Source organism: Cynara cardunculus (genome assembly GCF_001531365.2).
Source record: "Cynara cardunculus var. scolymus isolate 2C chromosome LG 5, CcrdV1, whole genome shotgun sequence".
NCBI classification, from domain to species: Eukaryota; Viridiplantae; Streptophyta; class Magnoliopsida; order Asterales; family Asteraceae; genus Cynara; species Cynara cardunculus.
In genome coordinates this window covers 10,794,566-10,808,928 of record NC_037532.1, presented here as the reverse complement: position 1 = coordinate 10,808,928, position 14,363 = coordinate 10,794,566, and the positions used below count along the sequence as shown (strand labels likewise).

The following is a 14,363-nucleotide window of genomic DNA, read 5'->3' as shown; positions in this document are numbered from 1 at the left end:
CTAGAAGGGTACTCGCACAATACAACGAGATAAATCTCCATTTTATGTTTATCTGCAGTTAGTTACACGAATTTTAAAAATGAAGTTTTAATAAGTTGTACTTACGCAAAATCACTTGTAATCTTAAATTTTAAGTAATATGCATCCATAAACAATATTTCATGCATAAAAATGGTTTTTAAGAATTTATGTTAAATGCTTTATAACATAGTACAGATGATTGCAAAATTTAAAAATTAAAAGATCTTTTGTGGGCCATTTTAACCAAACAACCCTAAATTCCAATTAGTAAAATAATTTTGTTTAATAAAATATTTTATAGTCATTCTTAAGTAATATTACAATACGCTTTACATAACTTTCCATTAATTATAGCAAAAAATATTCAATTCTTAAAACACTTGGAATTTTCAAATATTGTTATTTGTGTTGACTTGTTTTGTCGTATTTTTAGGTCAAAATTTAACGTATTTAAATTCTGATATTCCTTTTTTATTAAGAAATATGAAATCATCGTAATACGTCATTAAATAAATTCTTTTGTTACGATAGATCGGTGTTGGCCCATAGTAAAAATTGATAGCATTTTGTGATTTAATCGAAAAAAGAAAAACATATGTGAATTTTAAATATAAAATAAAAATTAGTAGTAAATGAATTTTAACGATACTGATATAAGTCATATTTTTAAGCAGAAGATTAACTATATAGTAAAAGTAATCTGATTTAGAAGTTTTGAAAAGCAAATTAAAATGTGTTATTTAAACGACCGTCTTTATGAGGTCTAGAAAAGCATCCAACATGGGTAACGGAGAACTTACCTTTTGGAGTATAGTTGTCTGTAAAACGACACAAATTTAAGGGTTAAGGGTTATTTTTTTAAGTTTTTAAATATGATTAAAATGATGCTTGTATAATATAGAGAGATATATCTTAATTTTAATGTTTGGTTTTGTTATTTATTCATGTAGATATAATACGGTTTTTAGTGGTTTTGAAAAAAAATTTGGAAAAAAAAAATATATTGGTATTAGTATCAAATTTACTATTTAAAGTTATGGCTTTTGTATAATTTCTTTAATTCAATATTTTATTTATAATTTAATAACCAAGTAATTTATATAGTTTAATAATATAATTTTTATAAAAATAATAATTAAGTGTTTTGTTAAAACTAACGATTATCCTAATTATATTTTAAATTTTTTATATTTAAAATGAGATGTATATCACGTATTTGATTGTATTTATCTATAGTTAGTTAAACAAATTCAAAATAAAGCTTTAATAAGTTGTATTTAATATTTATGCATAATTTACTTGTGATCTTGAATTTTAAATAATATACATCGATAAATAGTATTTTATGCATAAAAAACAATTTTTAAGAGTTTACGTCAAATACTTTATAATATAGTATAAATTAGGTAAACAAACAAGTCTATCTTAATTTGTTTAAATATTTTAATATTTTGTGTAGAAAATTTTCATCTACTTTGAGCAATGGCGAATGAATTGAAGGAGCTTATATGAAGTCGAGCAAGGACTTGAAATGGAGGTGTTTACAACTGGGCTACCGACCTAACCCCAGATTTTTTGTTTCCAACCGCCGTAAAGGAAGATCTATTTTTCTTCAATGGCGGAGAAACTCGATGAAACCCAAAGAAAACCAGTAATTCCTGCATATGTAAAAGCTTTATCTGGTTCACTCGGTGGAATTGTGGAAGCGTCATGTCTCCAACCCATCGATGTCATCAAGACCCGCTTACAACTCGATCGAACTGCTTCATACAAGGGTATTCTCCACTGCGGCACTACCACTGTCAAAAATGAAGGCGTGCGTGCTCTTTGGAAGGGTTTGACACCCTTTGCCACCCACTTGACCTTGAAATACGCCCTACGGATGGGCTCCAATGCCGTCTTTCAATCGGCGTTGAAGGATGCTAACACCGGAAAGATTAGCGATGGAGGGAGGTTTGTTTCTGGGTTTGGTGCTGGTGTCATTGAAGCTCTTGTTATTGTTACCCCATTTGAGGTGAGGTTAGTCGACGCAAAAATGCAAGACTTGTTTTTAAACTGTTATTGGATGTTTAACTGTGTGCCTCAATTAGTATAAGTTATCACTTTATGTTATGATGCTTGTTTTTAGGCTGTCATTATTCATTACACAAATATAGGAATAGGATTTTTTATCTGAATAATCTTGTTTTGATTAAAACTCCACAACCATAGCATTCTATGACAATGTACCCTCACCATAATCTATGACAATGAAGCCAGGCAACACAATGACAACTATGAATGTTTTTTTGGGGAGGGGGAATTTTAGCTGCTTCAAAGTTGCTTCAGTTACTATCTGGTGGATAACTTCAGCTATCTCATTTGCTGGTTATACTATTTGCATTCTATTATGTGCCTTTAACCTTCCTAAGATGTGTTCATGAGTTTGCTGAGTTGGGCTTTTCTTATTTGTTAGCCGTATATGGAGGGTGGTAGTGATCGAAGTTATTCTTTCTGTCACCACTGGTTGCATTTATCGAACTTGGGATGGTTGCATGAGTTCGTGGTTGGGGTATTCCTTATTCATACTAGATAGATTGGTATTCTTATATAGTACTAGAATTTAGCAGCAATTAGGATGTGGGTTGCGGTCTCCATTGAGTAGGGAAAGTTGTGTTTCTGCAGTCTCCATTTAGAACACCTTCTTTTATTAGAGATTACTCATTCTGGTTAACGAGTATTCACATTGTTTTTCCAACGGTATCCACATGAAGATGCGAATCAACTTATTTCACACGTACTACAACAGCAGGAGGGATGGTCAGTGTGCATTAAGTTGAGCGCCTTCACTCAAAGTTGAAAGCAAGATGTATAGCACTTACTAAACTATGTTCTCTGAGAACCCATCAATTTTTAAGATTGCCTTTGTTCAGTAGCATAAAAGTGACAAGTACTGGTCTTATCTTCATATTCTCCACATGAACTCCAAATTTAATCCCATACTATAGCCACTGTAGAACAACCTCTATTTCCAACTACCACTCATACATCTTTTATTTTCCGTTTATAAATGTTCTTTTTCTTTTATGCTGTGTGTAGAACTTGTGCAAACTGTTCATGGGTCTGAAGGTAGTAAACATATCATGTAAAACAGAGCAGGTGTAGTTATCCTAGGGGCTGTTTGTTTGTTTTTTTCTTCACATTGGGACATGTCTGTCGCACGTGCTTTCTAACACGTTGTTTTAAATGACATCTCCGATCAGTGCAGTGAGATCTGTTTAATCATCTATCTCTTGACTTGAAATGACGTCTATTTGATAAATGATCAATTGTTATCATGTGAGTGGGATCTCCTCTATATGTGGTGATGGACAAAGTTGACCAATGAATCCAATTCACTGACAAGATTTTAATTGCCACAGGCTCCACGGCGAAACCTGAACCATCAAAAATTCCACTTCCCACATGTTATTTCTCTTTGTTCTATATTTCATCTCAACATATGAACAACTATTAAAATACAGATCCTGGTCAAACCAGAAAGTCAAAAATCCACTTAGGGGCCATTTACCAAACATTGCTAGGGCCGAGAATCTTACCCTGTAAGCACCCTTCGTCATACAAAAAGTTGGTCAGTATTTAGATGTATGGATGTCGGTTTTGAGCTAAAGCAAGGAGTTCTCAACCAACACGTTAATAAAGAGCCTTAGTAATCAATGCAACTTATAAACACACATTTATTATCGTGATTCTGTGGAAGCTGGAAATCTTGGGATCTAAAATTAGAAGTAAGATTATGGTCAAGGAAGCTAGACCACTCAATTACCTACTTTCAATTCAAAGTCTACTGATCGGTTTTGAATTATGAAATAATTACAGTTGAAATAGTGTCTATTTATTGAGCATATAAAGTACACTGTTGTCCTAAGAAAGGAAATTGCAGCCCTGAATATAATGGATAACTCATTACCGATCACTTAGACCAATGCCAACTATATCTGATAGTCCACAAGTTGGAGCGTATATGTCAAACATGCCGAACTTGTTGCATACCAACTTGATCTAGGATATCTAAAATGGCTTGGTAAAGATGTCTGCAAGTTGATGTGCAATGCTAATCTGCAGACAAGTTGAATGAGATGTAGTCTCAAAATCATGGTCACCAATGAGATGACAATCTACTTCGATGTGTTTGGTTCTTTCATGTAGAACTAGATTCCCCTCATAAGAATTCAGCCAAATGATTGATTAGATAAGTGAACTGTCACTCTAACTGTCATAAGCATTCTGTTACAAAATGGATAAGTTGAATCCATGAAGTTTTACATACCAAATCAGGCTCTATATATAGAATTAGCTTGTAATGTGTCATCTCATGCTATAGGATATGTTAAAAAATATTTATTTGTTTGGGAGAACTAGGAAACTGGTCGAAATTCTTATAAAAACTGATTATATATAGCTTTTACCAAGAACCAAATTGCTTTATACATAATAAATGTCACCTGATTCTTTTTCCATGGGCAGATTATAAAATTTCTGGAGCCCTTGGTTGGCTTCGTGTTTTCATTCATATGGTATGTGTTCTCATTTACGTTAGGAGATTATTGTGTTTTCTTTCAAGCCCTTTGAGGCTGGGCAGTTAATTGCACGCTATACTGGTGCTCGATTCCTTCTCAGCTATTCGATTGTGCATCTTCGATTCCTTCTACTGCTCATCTTGATATTTATTAGGCGTACAATATATTAAGTTATATATATACACAGATTCATATTTATTTTATGAACCTAGTTTTTTTTTACCACTATACCAACGTGAACCACGAGTTCAAATCATGGTTCTCACTGCAATTTCCACAATCGACAGCGTTAACAGTTAACTGCATAGCTTTGTGGACAGATACGGTAAATAAGAACATCAGGTTTGATTATCTGCCCACTTTATCTACAAAATGCTTACTCAAGCAGATGTATGCTGGCAGCAAACTAGTATGAATGATAAGCAAGCATCAGACAAATGTATGGTCAGAATCGCAGAACTGGGCATTCTTATTAACAATCGGTGAAGTAGTGGGCATTCAAGTTATGGAACAAAATAGTAATGTTCCATTCGCTTCTTTTTTTATATAATGGGGGCAGTTTTTAGCTTTTCCGCCCGGGGCATCAAAACACCCGGGCCCGGCCTGTAGAATTAGGAGAGAGAGCTGTGTGAGCAAGGTGATCCTGGATTAGATAACAGGTGCAATAACAAGGAGATTTGGTAGGAAAGAAATAGGATTGTTTCATTGAAAGTAATTTCAACCAATTTAGATGACAAGTATATGCACTAAAACAATAATTCCATTTGAATTCTTAAGTAACCTAGAAAAACAGTCACAAATTAAGGATTCAGTTTAGTGAGAGGGGAGGAGATTATGGACAAAGTGAAAACATAGGTACAAAAAGCAACAGAGTTCTCGGGAATATAATAGAAAAAGATGTATTGTGCATTTAAGACGGAAAAAAACATGCATTTGCTAGCAAATTATCCGCTAACAACGCCTCTACTTGAAAACAAGAGGGATTAGCGATGAATCAAGAATATGCATGCAGCATGAAAAATCAATTTGAGTTCAAAAAGATATAAGAATCTTAAAATACAATATTTCTGTTTTACGTTTGGTAAATAAATCCATATTAAATGCGAAAAGTCATCGAAGAGAGTGATAAAATAACAAAATTTCATATAGTAAAATGTTCCTTTACACTATTATGAGCTAAAGACAACAAAGAACGAGTAGCATACACACAAAGGGATAAGGAATAAAGGTTTGTTTACTTGATTGTCAGGACCATAAATTAACTTAGAAGAATCATTGAAGTTTTGCCCAAGTTCTTGAGAGCAGTTAGAGAAGGATGCCATGTTGGCACTGTACATCCTTGATACTCATTTTGGAAGAAATTGCCACCCAAATCCTGTGCCAATCTACCATTCCCCAGTTTCTTGAAAAGCACAATGAGTCATGCTGAACTGTTAATGTGAAGGGCTCCAATTTCCTGGCTAACAAATGTATGATAAATGTGGGACAGATACATTACACAAGGTAAAGGCAAATGCTTCAGTAGAATCGATGCCATTGATAGGAAGTGTAGAACCATTAAATAGGTGGTAGATGACTCGATTACTAGTTGTGGAAAGCCCTATAATATAATCTACTTAAATGGACTCCGTGAAAATCTCTATCTCATTATTAAATGAGATTGGAGGATAATGTACTTCTATATAGTAAAGAAGTCCAGGAAACATTAATTTTATTTGAAATCCATTAAGAGTATACATTTCCAACCTTCTCGCTTGTATATGCTGATGAACATTGTCTCGATAAGGATTTTTTTTCTAGCTTACGAGGATTTAATAGGCATCTCTAGCAATTTATCCTACGGTACAAAACAACAAAACAATTGTTGCCACTTGCCAGCATGGAAATGTTTTATAGTGGAAGCAAAGAGCACATGTTTTCTTTTTTGGTTTTATAACATTAAGGTAACTCAATCACAATGTTAAAAATGTGTGTGCAAAATGATTTAAAAACATGAGTTAGAGGGTATAGAAGATTAACTGTTTTGTGGAAATCAAAATATTTGAATTACTGGTAAGGAATGCGTCAAGTACTACATGTGCATGTAGGGAGGGGGAGTGAAAGGAACCCATGATTGAGATTTTGTGTATACTAATTTGATATGGTCAACTGTCAATACATATTTGTCAAATAGATTGGGGTCAAAAATTTTAATCGTGTAAACGCATGTTGTTTGTGCACAGATGGAAATGGGGTTGGACTCATGCCCAGAAGAATTGAGCCAAAAATCTGAGTCCATTTTATGTTAATATATCCACCATCACCACCACCACCACCACCCACACCCCCTCCCCTTCCCCCTCCCCCTCAGGCTGTACTCTCTGTTTCCACATCTAGGATGTTTTTCTGCTTGCCAATAACTCTTTGTTGCTTCGTATCCTAGATTAGTTCATGGTGGAGGCTATTACATATTTGGAGGGTTATGAAGTAATTCTTTAGGACAGTCTTCGTAAATATGTAGTAAACTAGTGTTTTATGACAAATTCTGGGATAATGATGAATACTCTTGCCACCTGTTCCTTTCCGCCTATTTAGATGCCAAGTTTGACCTTAATCATCCCGTTGATGGTACACCTTCTTTCATGGGGTTCATGCCTCCAATCAACTTTTGCCAGCCTTTCTCGGATTTCACTAAAATTGAGATATTTTAAGGGTAGAATTTTAAAAGCTGACGAAAGTATTTCCTTATTTATTGTCTATTGACATGCATGGTGTGGCCATAATCTCATGGACCTTAAAAACATGTCTAGACCCAAAAATAGAGCACATGGACCATGCTAAATAAGGTGTGCAGACTTTACAACCAGCAACCATGTGTTGAAACAAATTGCTCGTAGATGGGAGCCAATTCTTTTTGGAATAAAACAATTCTGGAATGCATGGAAGATTACTTTTTGTTGATAACTGTTACAGGGGAGGTGACAGAAGATAGAGAGAAAATACAAAAGGTGGGAAGAGAAATTTGTTGTAGGATTGTTTATGAGAAGCTGCCATAGTCATGGAGGGATTGCAATCAACTCAAGCACAAACACGAGCACAAATTTGCAATGAAAACACTGAAGATAAGTCTCACTAGTAGAACTATGGTGATATATATCTACAAATCTATGATAAAAAATATGATTAAAATCTTTAGGGTCAATAACCTTAAATTCAAAATTAGAGAAACTTGTTATGATTGTTCAAAGCCATCATTCACTGGTATTCAGAAGGAGAGCTAGAAATGATAATCCAAGAGAAATTTTTTAGGTCAATGAGGTAGCATAATTGCTAGTTGCTACAATCATTGCTCATGCATATCTTATGGCTAATATGAAGCAGTCGGTGGTAGTCTCTGATGCCAGAACATATTTGTGCTATGCATGGCTTTAGAAAACACCAGAGGCATGCCTCGAGCCTCAGGCAGTTTGGTCTAAAATTGAGTTTGAGCTTTTCAAAATGACTGCATTTCATGATCTTATGACTAGAACTAATTATTTTTTAAGACTTTTAACAAGTACTTTTTTTGAATCACGAGCTTTATAGTTTGGTTATGACTAGAAGTAATTAGCTTAGCTGATGTTTAAGACTTATAACTAGTAGTTTTATTGAATTATGAGCTTTAGTTTTATTGAATTATGAGCTTTAGAGTTTGGTAATTTGGTATGAAGTTTATATTTTTTTATAAGTGTGATGAATTTATGAATTTTGTTGCTTTATTTTTTGGGGTTTATGCCTCGACCGCCTCGAGGCTTACGCCTCACATACCTAAGGGGAAACACCTAGATGCTCGTTTCTGTTCTTTAAAACCTTACTTCTATGCGTACCAAACCAAACCAAACAAACAAACAAACTCCATGAGTCCCACAGAGAGTAGGGTTTGTGGAGGGTAAGAACATGTGTTATGCATATTTGTTGCAAACAAAGATGTCTTTACCTCTTACATTGTTGTTGGACATAAATAAAAACATGTGTATCAGCATGATTCTCATGCTGCCAATGCTATCGGTAGAGGGAAAGTTCTTATGGAATTCACTATAACATTAGACAAATTTTCTTTTTGGAGTCTATTAGGAATAGTTGTTAAGGTGCGATGAAATTGTAACGACAAAGAATAACTGGTATTGTGTTACGCCCTCTGTCCCAAAAGAAGTGTCTACATTACTATTATAGTTTGTCCCAAAATAAGTGTTCACTTTCAAAAGTAAATGTCTACTTTCCCATTCTACCCTTAATTATGAGATGGAGAAAAATTTCTCTTTGTATACTTGAGGTAAAATTGTCTTTTTATTTATTAAATATTGTAATAATTACACATTTTTAGTACTGTATGCCTTTTTCATTGTAGACATTTATTTTGGGTCAGAGAGAGTATTAAAACAAAAGTGCTTCCTTTTCCCCTCTGTTGATTGAGAAGCTTTTTATGTCTCTCCTCATGACGAGAGACTTGAATGAAGCAGCCTTGCTGATTACTTGATTGACTTTATTGATATCTCACATCCTAGTTACTCTATTGATATTTCAGCCATCCCACAAATATTTTGTGGTCAGTACTCCCTACATGTATTCCCATTTATAAGCGTTTGCTTTTCTATCGAGAGGGATGTTTGTGGCCTGTCTTCTGGGACCTTGGTTTTTTAGTTTTATGTAGGGTAACCTGATTGGGATGTCCCTTTTACAATGACAAGAAGCTCGAAACTTCCTCTTAATCATCAAATTATCTCTGGAGGTAGAGGGCAGGGGATAGAGTTGGTGAGGGGTTATCATCTTAAATGGCCACCTCATGAACCAGGTTTTATATTATAGCCACCATTTTGTTTTTTTCTCACAAAATAGCCAAGAAATCGCAAGTCAGCGCTGCAAGGTGGGGCTTTGCCTTGCTTTTTGTGTGTCGACACATGTCCTTGCGGTGCCACAAGTTGTGGTGTCTCAGTTTATTTTTGTGGTGGACTTACTTTTCATCTGGATGCATCAGAAACCGCAAGGAAAAGTGTCTTGCAGTGTTGACTTGTGGTTTCTTGGCTATTTTGTGAGAAAAAGTTCGAAGGTGTCTTCCTCATGTGGTTATTTACGATGATACCCCAGTTAGTGAGTTGGTTGTTAGGTTACCAAAACCCTAAGTTGGATTACTATTGCTTACACATGTCTAGTTTCTCAAAATTTTGCATCTCTCTCTATTTGTATTTTTAGTGCTTGCTCATATCTTAGCATATTTGTATTTTTCCCTTTCACACTTTTTAGTAGACAGGGGTCTTCACGGAAACAACCGTTTTTTTTTATTAACTTGGATATTTAACTTGCTATGCGAGCCGACTAATTCCAGTACCACCTGCTTTGCGGGTAGCCCGGAGTCCCCGCATTTGAATCTCCGTGGTCACAAGGGGATTTTTATTTCTCCTTGGATTTGAACCTGAGATCTCCAGGCATTTTTGACCTTTGCAGCCCAAACACAAACCAATCAGGCACCACCCTTGTGGTTAGGAAACAACCGTTTTACTTTCTAGGGGTAAAGGTTAGGTCTGCCTTGCATCTTACCCCCATACCGCACCTCACTTAGCTCATTTGGTTTGGATTAAAAATTGAATGTTTGATCTTGCCTTGAGTAATGATAATTTTGAAGTGGATTTAGTTGAAGATATCAAACGCAAGTTCACTTAAGTCGTGTATGAATAAAGTTGTATGTTTGTATTAATGTGTATTAATATGTCTGTATAGTTTGAGAAGGTTTTGTTTGGGAGGGTTTTCCGTAGATGGAAGGAGCCTTTTTTTTTTTATTGGGAGGGGCAGGTATGGAAAAAAATTGGCTTTCTACATACAACTCCCCCTTCTAGAAACTTACTGAATAAACCACTTTCAATATCATTAAGCCACTGCCAAACAGTCGACGAATAAGCTGTGAACCCCATTAAGCTACTGACAGAGGCTCTTAATGCAGGTGGTAAAAATAAGACTGCAGCAACAAAAGGGACTGAGCCATGAGCTACTAAAGTACAAGGGTCCCATCCATTGTGCTGGTTTGATCATCCGCGAAGAAGGCTTACTTGGGCTATGGGCAGGGGCGGCCCCAACTGTTATGCGTAACGGCACAAACCAAGCAGTCATGTTCACAGCCAAGAACACTTTTGATGGCCTATTATGGAGGAAACACGAAGGTGATGGAAAAGTTCTCCAACCATGGCAGTCTATGATTTCTGGATTCCTAGCCGGAACCGCTGGTCCAGTCTGTACGGGTCCTTTTGATGTTGTGAAAACGAGGTTAATGGCGCAAAGTCGGAGTGGTAAGTATTATAAAGGTATGTTTCATGCAATCTCGACAATATATGCAGAAGAAGGGGTACTTGCATTGTGGAAAGGTCTGCTTCCACGTTTAATGCGTATCCCACCTGGGCAGGCTATTATGTGGGGCGTAGCGGACCAATTGATCGGGTTTTATGAGAAGAAATACATTCACAATATACCCTTCCAAGCATGATTTTGATTATCATTCTAACCGCATGATGCTTTTCAGATTATGCATCATTGCTGCAGTTTGGATGACATAGGATTTTCATCAGTTGTTAACAGTAATATGCAAATTATTATTTGGACTTGAGATGAATAATGAATGATTGGGTCTTTTCTTTTGCAATTATTTGGCAGAACGTTACAAGGCGATTAATTTTAATGGTCCAGCTTTGGCCGTCAAGTTTTTTGAGACCGATTGTCTAATGAGTCGGGTGTACGGGCTGTACTTTCCGCAAACATAAACCATTTATAAAGGGTAATGTAACCCCTCTTTAAATCTCTATCACAAGGGTACTTAAATGCAACTTGAACCATAAGGCTTTTGGTCTTGGCGATCATCGTTAAAGGTCATTGGTTCGAGTCTTCTCTGCCTGCTTTTCAGGGCATATGGGATTAATCGAGGTGTCGTAAGCTGGTTCGGACATCCATGGTTAAAAAGAACTTGGACCATTTTGGCATCTGAACCTAAGGTTGGTAGGATGTAATCTTTTTTCAAATCGTTCTCTTTGAATTTGAGGGGTTAGACTAAGGGGCCGTTTATCAAACACTTACCGGAAAGAGTCACCGTTCTAATTTACCTTATGGAGTAACATTCCTGGTCATCAAAATGAATGAATATGATTTATTTAATAAATGAAGGAATCTTTGATTTGTTTATTTGAATGAACACGAACACAAACACCGGTTTTGTTAATGTTTGGTAATCCGTTTGTTGATGTTCATTTGTTCGTTTGTTGATATTCATAATTTTGGAAATTTGTAGGTTAGAAGTTAACCTTCCATCCCACATTGGTAGAGAGTTTATTTCTAGAGAAGTTTATAAGGCATTCTCTATTAGTGGGCTTTGAACATGTTAGTGGACTCATGATGGGAGGCCCAACACACACGTGCGCGTGGCCGAGGGCGTGGGATTCGCGAAGGTGGCGCGAGGAGGCGCACTTTGCACGCCGCATTTGAGCCTCGCCCCGAGCTCCGAGTATCTTTTTGCTAGTAATTTCGTCAGGAGGATTATCAGTTTAATGTGGATAATTATTAATTTTTTAATTTGAATTAATCCGATTTTATTTTAATTTGAATTAAATTGATTTTTGACTTGGTTTAGGGATAAAATTTTCGGTTGAGAAAATTTCTCCCACTATCCCCGATTTTTGGAGATTCGTGGGCCACTCTCTTGGGCTCTATCTAGGGTTTCACCCAATATAAAAACTGGGTGAAGCCGTATCAAGAAACACACATGAAAACCTCTTTTCCTCTGACGAAATTTTGTTCCCCACTCTTATTTCTCTCTATGGTTTGCTACATAAGCCCTGTTGTCGGCGTGTCATATTCACAACCGAATCTATAGTCGTGTGATTCCAACCAGTCCATATGAACTCTGGAAAGGTAGAAAACCAAATCTGAACTATCTAAAGATTTGGGGATATATTGCATACTATAGAACTCCTGATCCAAAAAGATCTAAATTGGGAGCCCGTGCTATTAAGAGCATATTCGGTGGATATGCAGTAATAGCAAGACTTATAGATTATTGGACAAAGAATCAGGAGTTATAGTAGAATCCAAAAATGTGGAGTTCTTTGAAGATAGATTTTCAGAAGATGCTGAAAAATCAGAACCAATATTGGCCTCTAATCCCTCTTGCTCATCTCGTGCTAGTTCCAAAACCTCTATAGAGGCGGACGAACCATGAAGAAGTACAAGAGTGAGAAAAGAGAAAAATCTGGGAAATGACTTTTTCTCGTACTTGGTAGAGGGAACTCAAAATAAAATGACAAGAGAGTTCATTTTCTCTATCAGTACTGAAGAGGATCCCAAAACATTTAAAGAGGCCATAACTTCAAGGGATGCTCCAATGTGGAGAGAAGCTATAAATGATGAGATGGACTCCATTTTGGGTAATGGAACTTGGATGTTGGCAAATTTGCCAACAGGGGTGAAACTCATTGGTTCCAAGTGGATATTCAAAAGAAAGATACACCCTGATGGTACAATATCATCCTTCAAGGCTAGATTGGTGGCTAAAGGATATAGACAGAAAGAGGGTGCCGATTATTTCGACACCTATGCTCCAGTTGCTAGAATTAGTTCCATTCGAACTCTCATAGCAATTTCCGCCATAAAAGGGCTGTATATTCACCAAATGGACGTGAAAACAACTTTCTTGAATGGTTATTTAAACGAGGAGGTTTACATGGAGCAACCTGAAGGATTTGTAATACCCGGACAAGAGAATAAAGTGTGTAAACTTGTTAAATCTCTATACGGGTTAAAACATGCTCCTAAACAGTGGCATGAAAGGTTTGATACGACTATCACATCTTTCGGGTTCCGACATAATGAGGCCGACCGATGCATCTACTCAAAATGCACGAGAGGGTACACTGTGATAATCTGTCTTTATGTCGATGATATGTTGATCATCGGAACCAATCTAGATGTTATTCTTGAGACAAAAGGATACTTATCCTCTAACTTTAAGATGAAAGATCTTGGAGAAGTAGATACCATCCTTGGGATAGAAGATCAAAAGATCACCATCTCAAATCTCTCTATGTCAATCTCATTACATAGAGAAGATACTGACAAAGTTTCAACATTTGAATATAAAAGAGTTTAATACTCCGTTTGATTCAAGTGTGAAACTCAATAAAAATACTGGTAGAGCAGTGGCTCAACTAGAATATGMTAGTGCAATAGGATGCATGATGTATGCAATGCATTGCACTAGAYCGAATATTGCTTTTGCTGTGAGTAGACTGAGTCAATATACGAGCAATCCGGGTTCAGATCACTGGAAAGCAATTGGTAGAGTATTGGGCTACTTGAAAAGAACCCAAGAACTAGAGTTGACATACTCTACGCATCCAGGAATCTTGGAGAGATATTCTGACGCCAGTTGGATATATCACTCAAGTGATTCTAAATCCACAAGTGGGTGGATTTATACTCTAGCTGGAGGGGTGAATTCTTGGGCGAGCAAGAAACAAACGTGTATCGGTCATTCGACTATGGAAGACGAATTTATTGCCCTAGCGGCAGCGGGCAAAGAGGCCGAATGGATTAGAGATTTGTTGACAGATATCCATTTATGGCCTCGATCGACTCCCTCTATTCCTATGTATTGTGACAGTGAGGCCACACTGTCCAAAGTATACAATGTTGTATATAATGGGAAGTCGCGATACATAGGTCTCCGACACAACTACGTGAGACAACTAATTGATGATGGTACCATAAGTATTGTGTTTGTCAAGTCTTGTG

At 36.3% G+C, this 14,363-nt stretch overlaps 1 protein-coding gene across 1 annotated transcript; it reads left to right on the top strand.

The window, feature by feature from the left end:
* Positions 1-1,533: 1,533 nt before the first annotated feature.
* LOC112512563 (mitochondrial succinate-fumarate transporter 1) lies at positions 1,534-11,224 on the top strand. The gene is made up of 2 exons (XM_025118589.1): positions 1,534-2,035; positions 10,534-11,224. Exons 1-2 carry the CDS (start codon positions 1,637-1,639, stop codon positions 11,068-11,070), a joined length of 936 nt encoding a protein of 311 aa, XP_024974357.1. The 5' UTR covers positions 1,534-1,636; the 3' UTR covers positions 11,071-11,224.
* Positions 11,225-14,363: the final 3,139 nt, after the last annotated feature.

Excerpts from the sequence above, each read along its gene's own strand:
- LOC112512563 (XM_025118589.1), top strand. The coding sequence starts at position 1,637 with ATGGCGGAGAAACTCGATGAAACCCAAAGAAAACCAGTAATTCCTGCA. Across the intron at positions 2,036-10,533 it reads TTATTGTTACCCCATTTGAG|GTGGTAAAAATAAGACTGCA; the intron begins GTGAGGTTAGTC and ends CTCTTAATGCAG.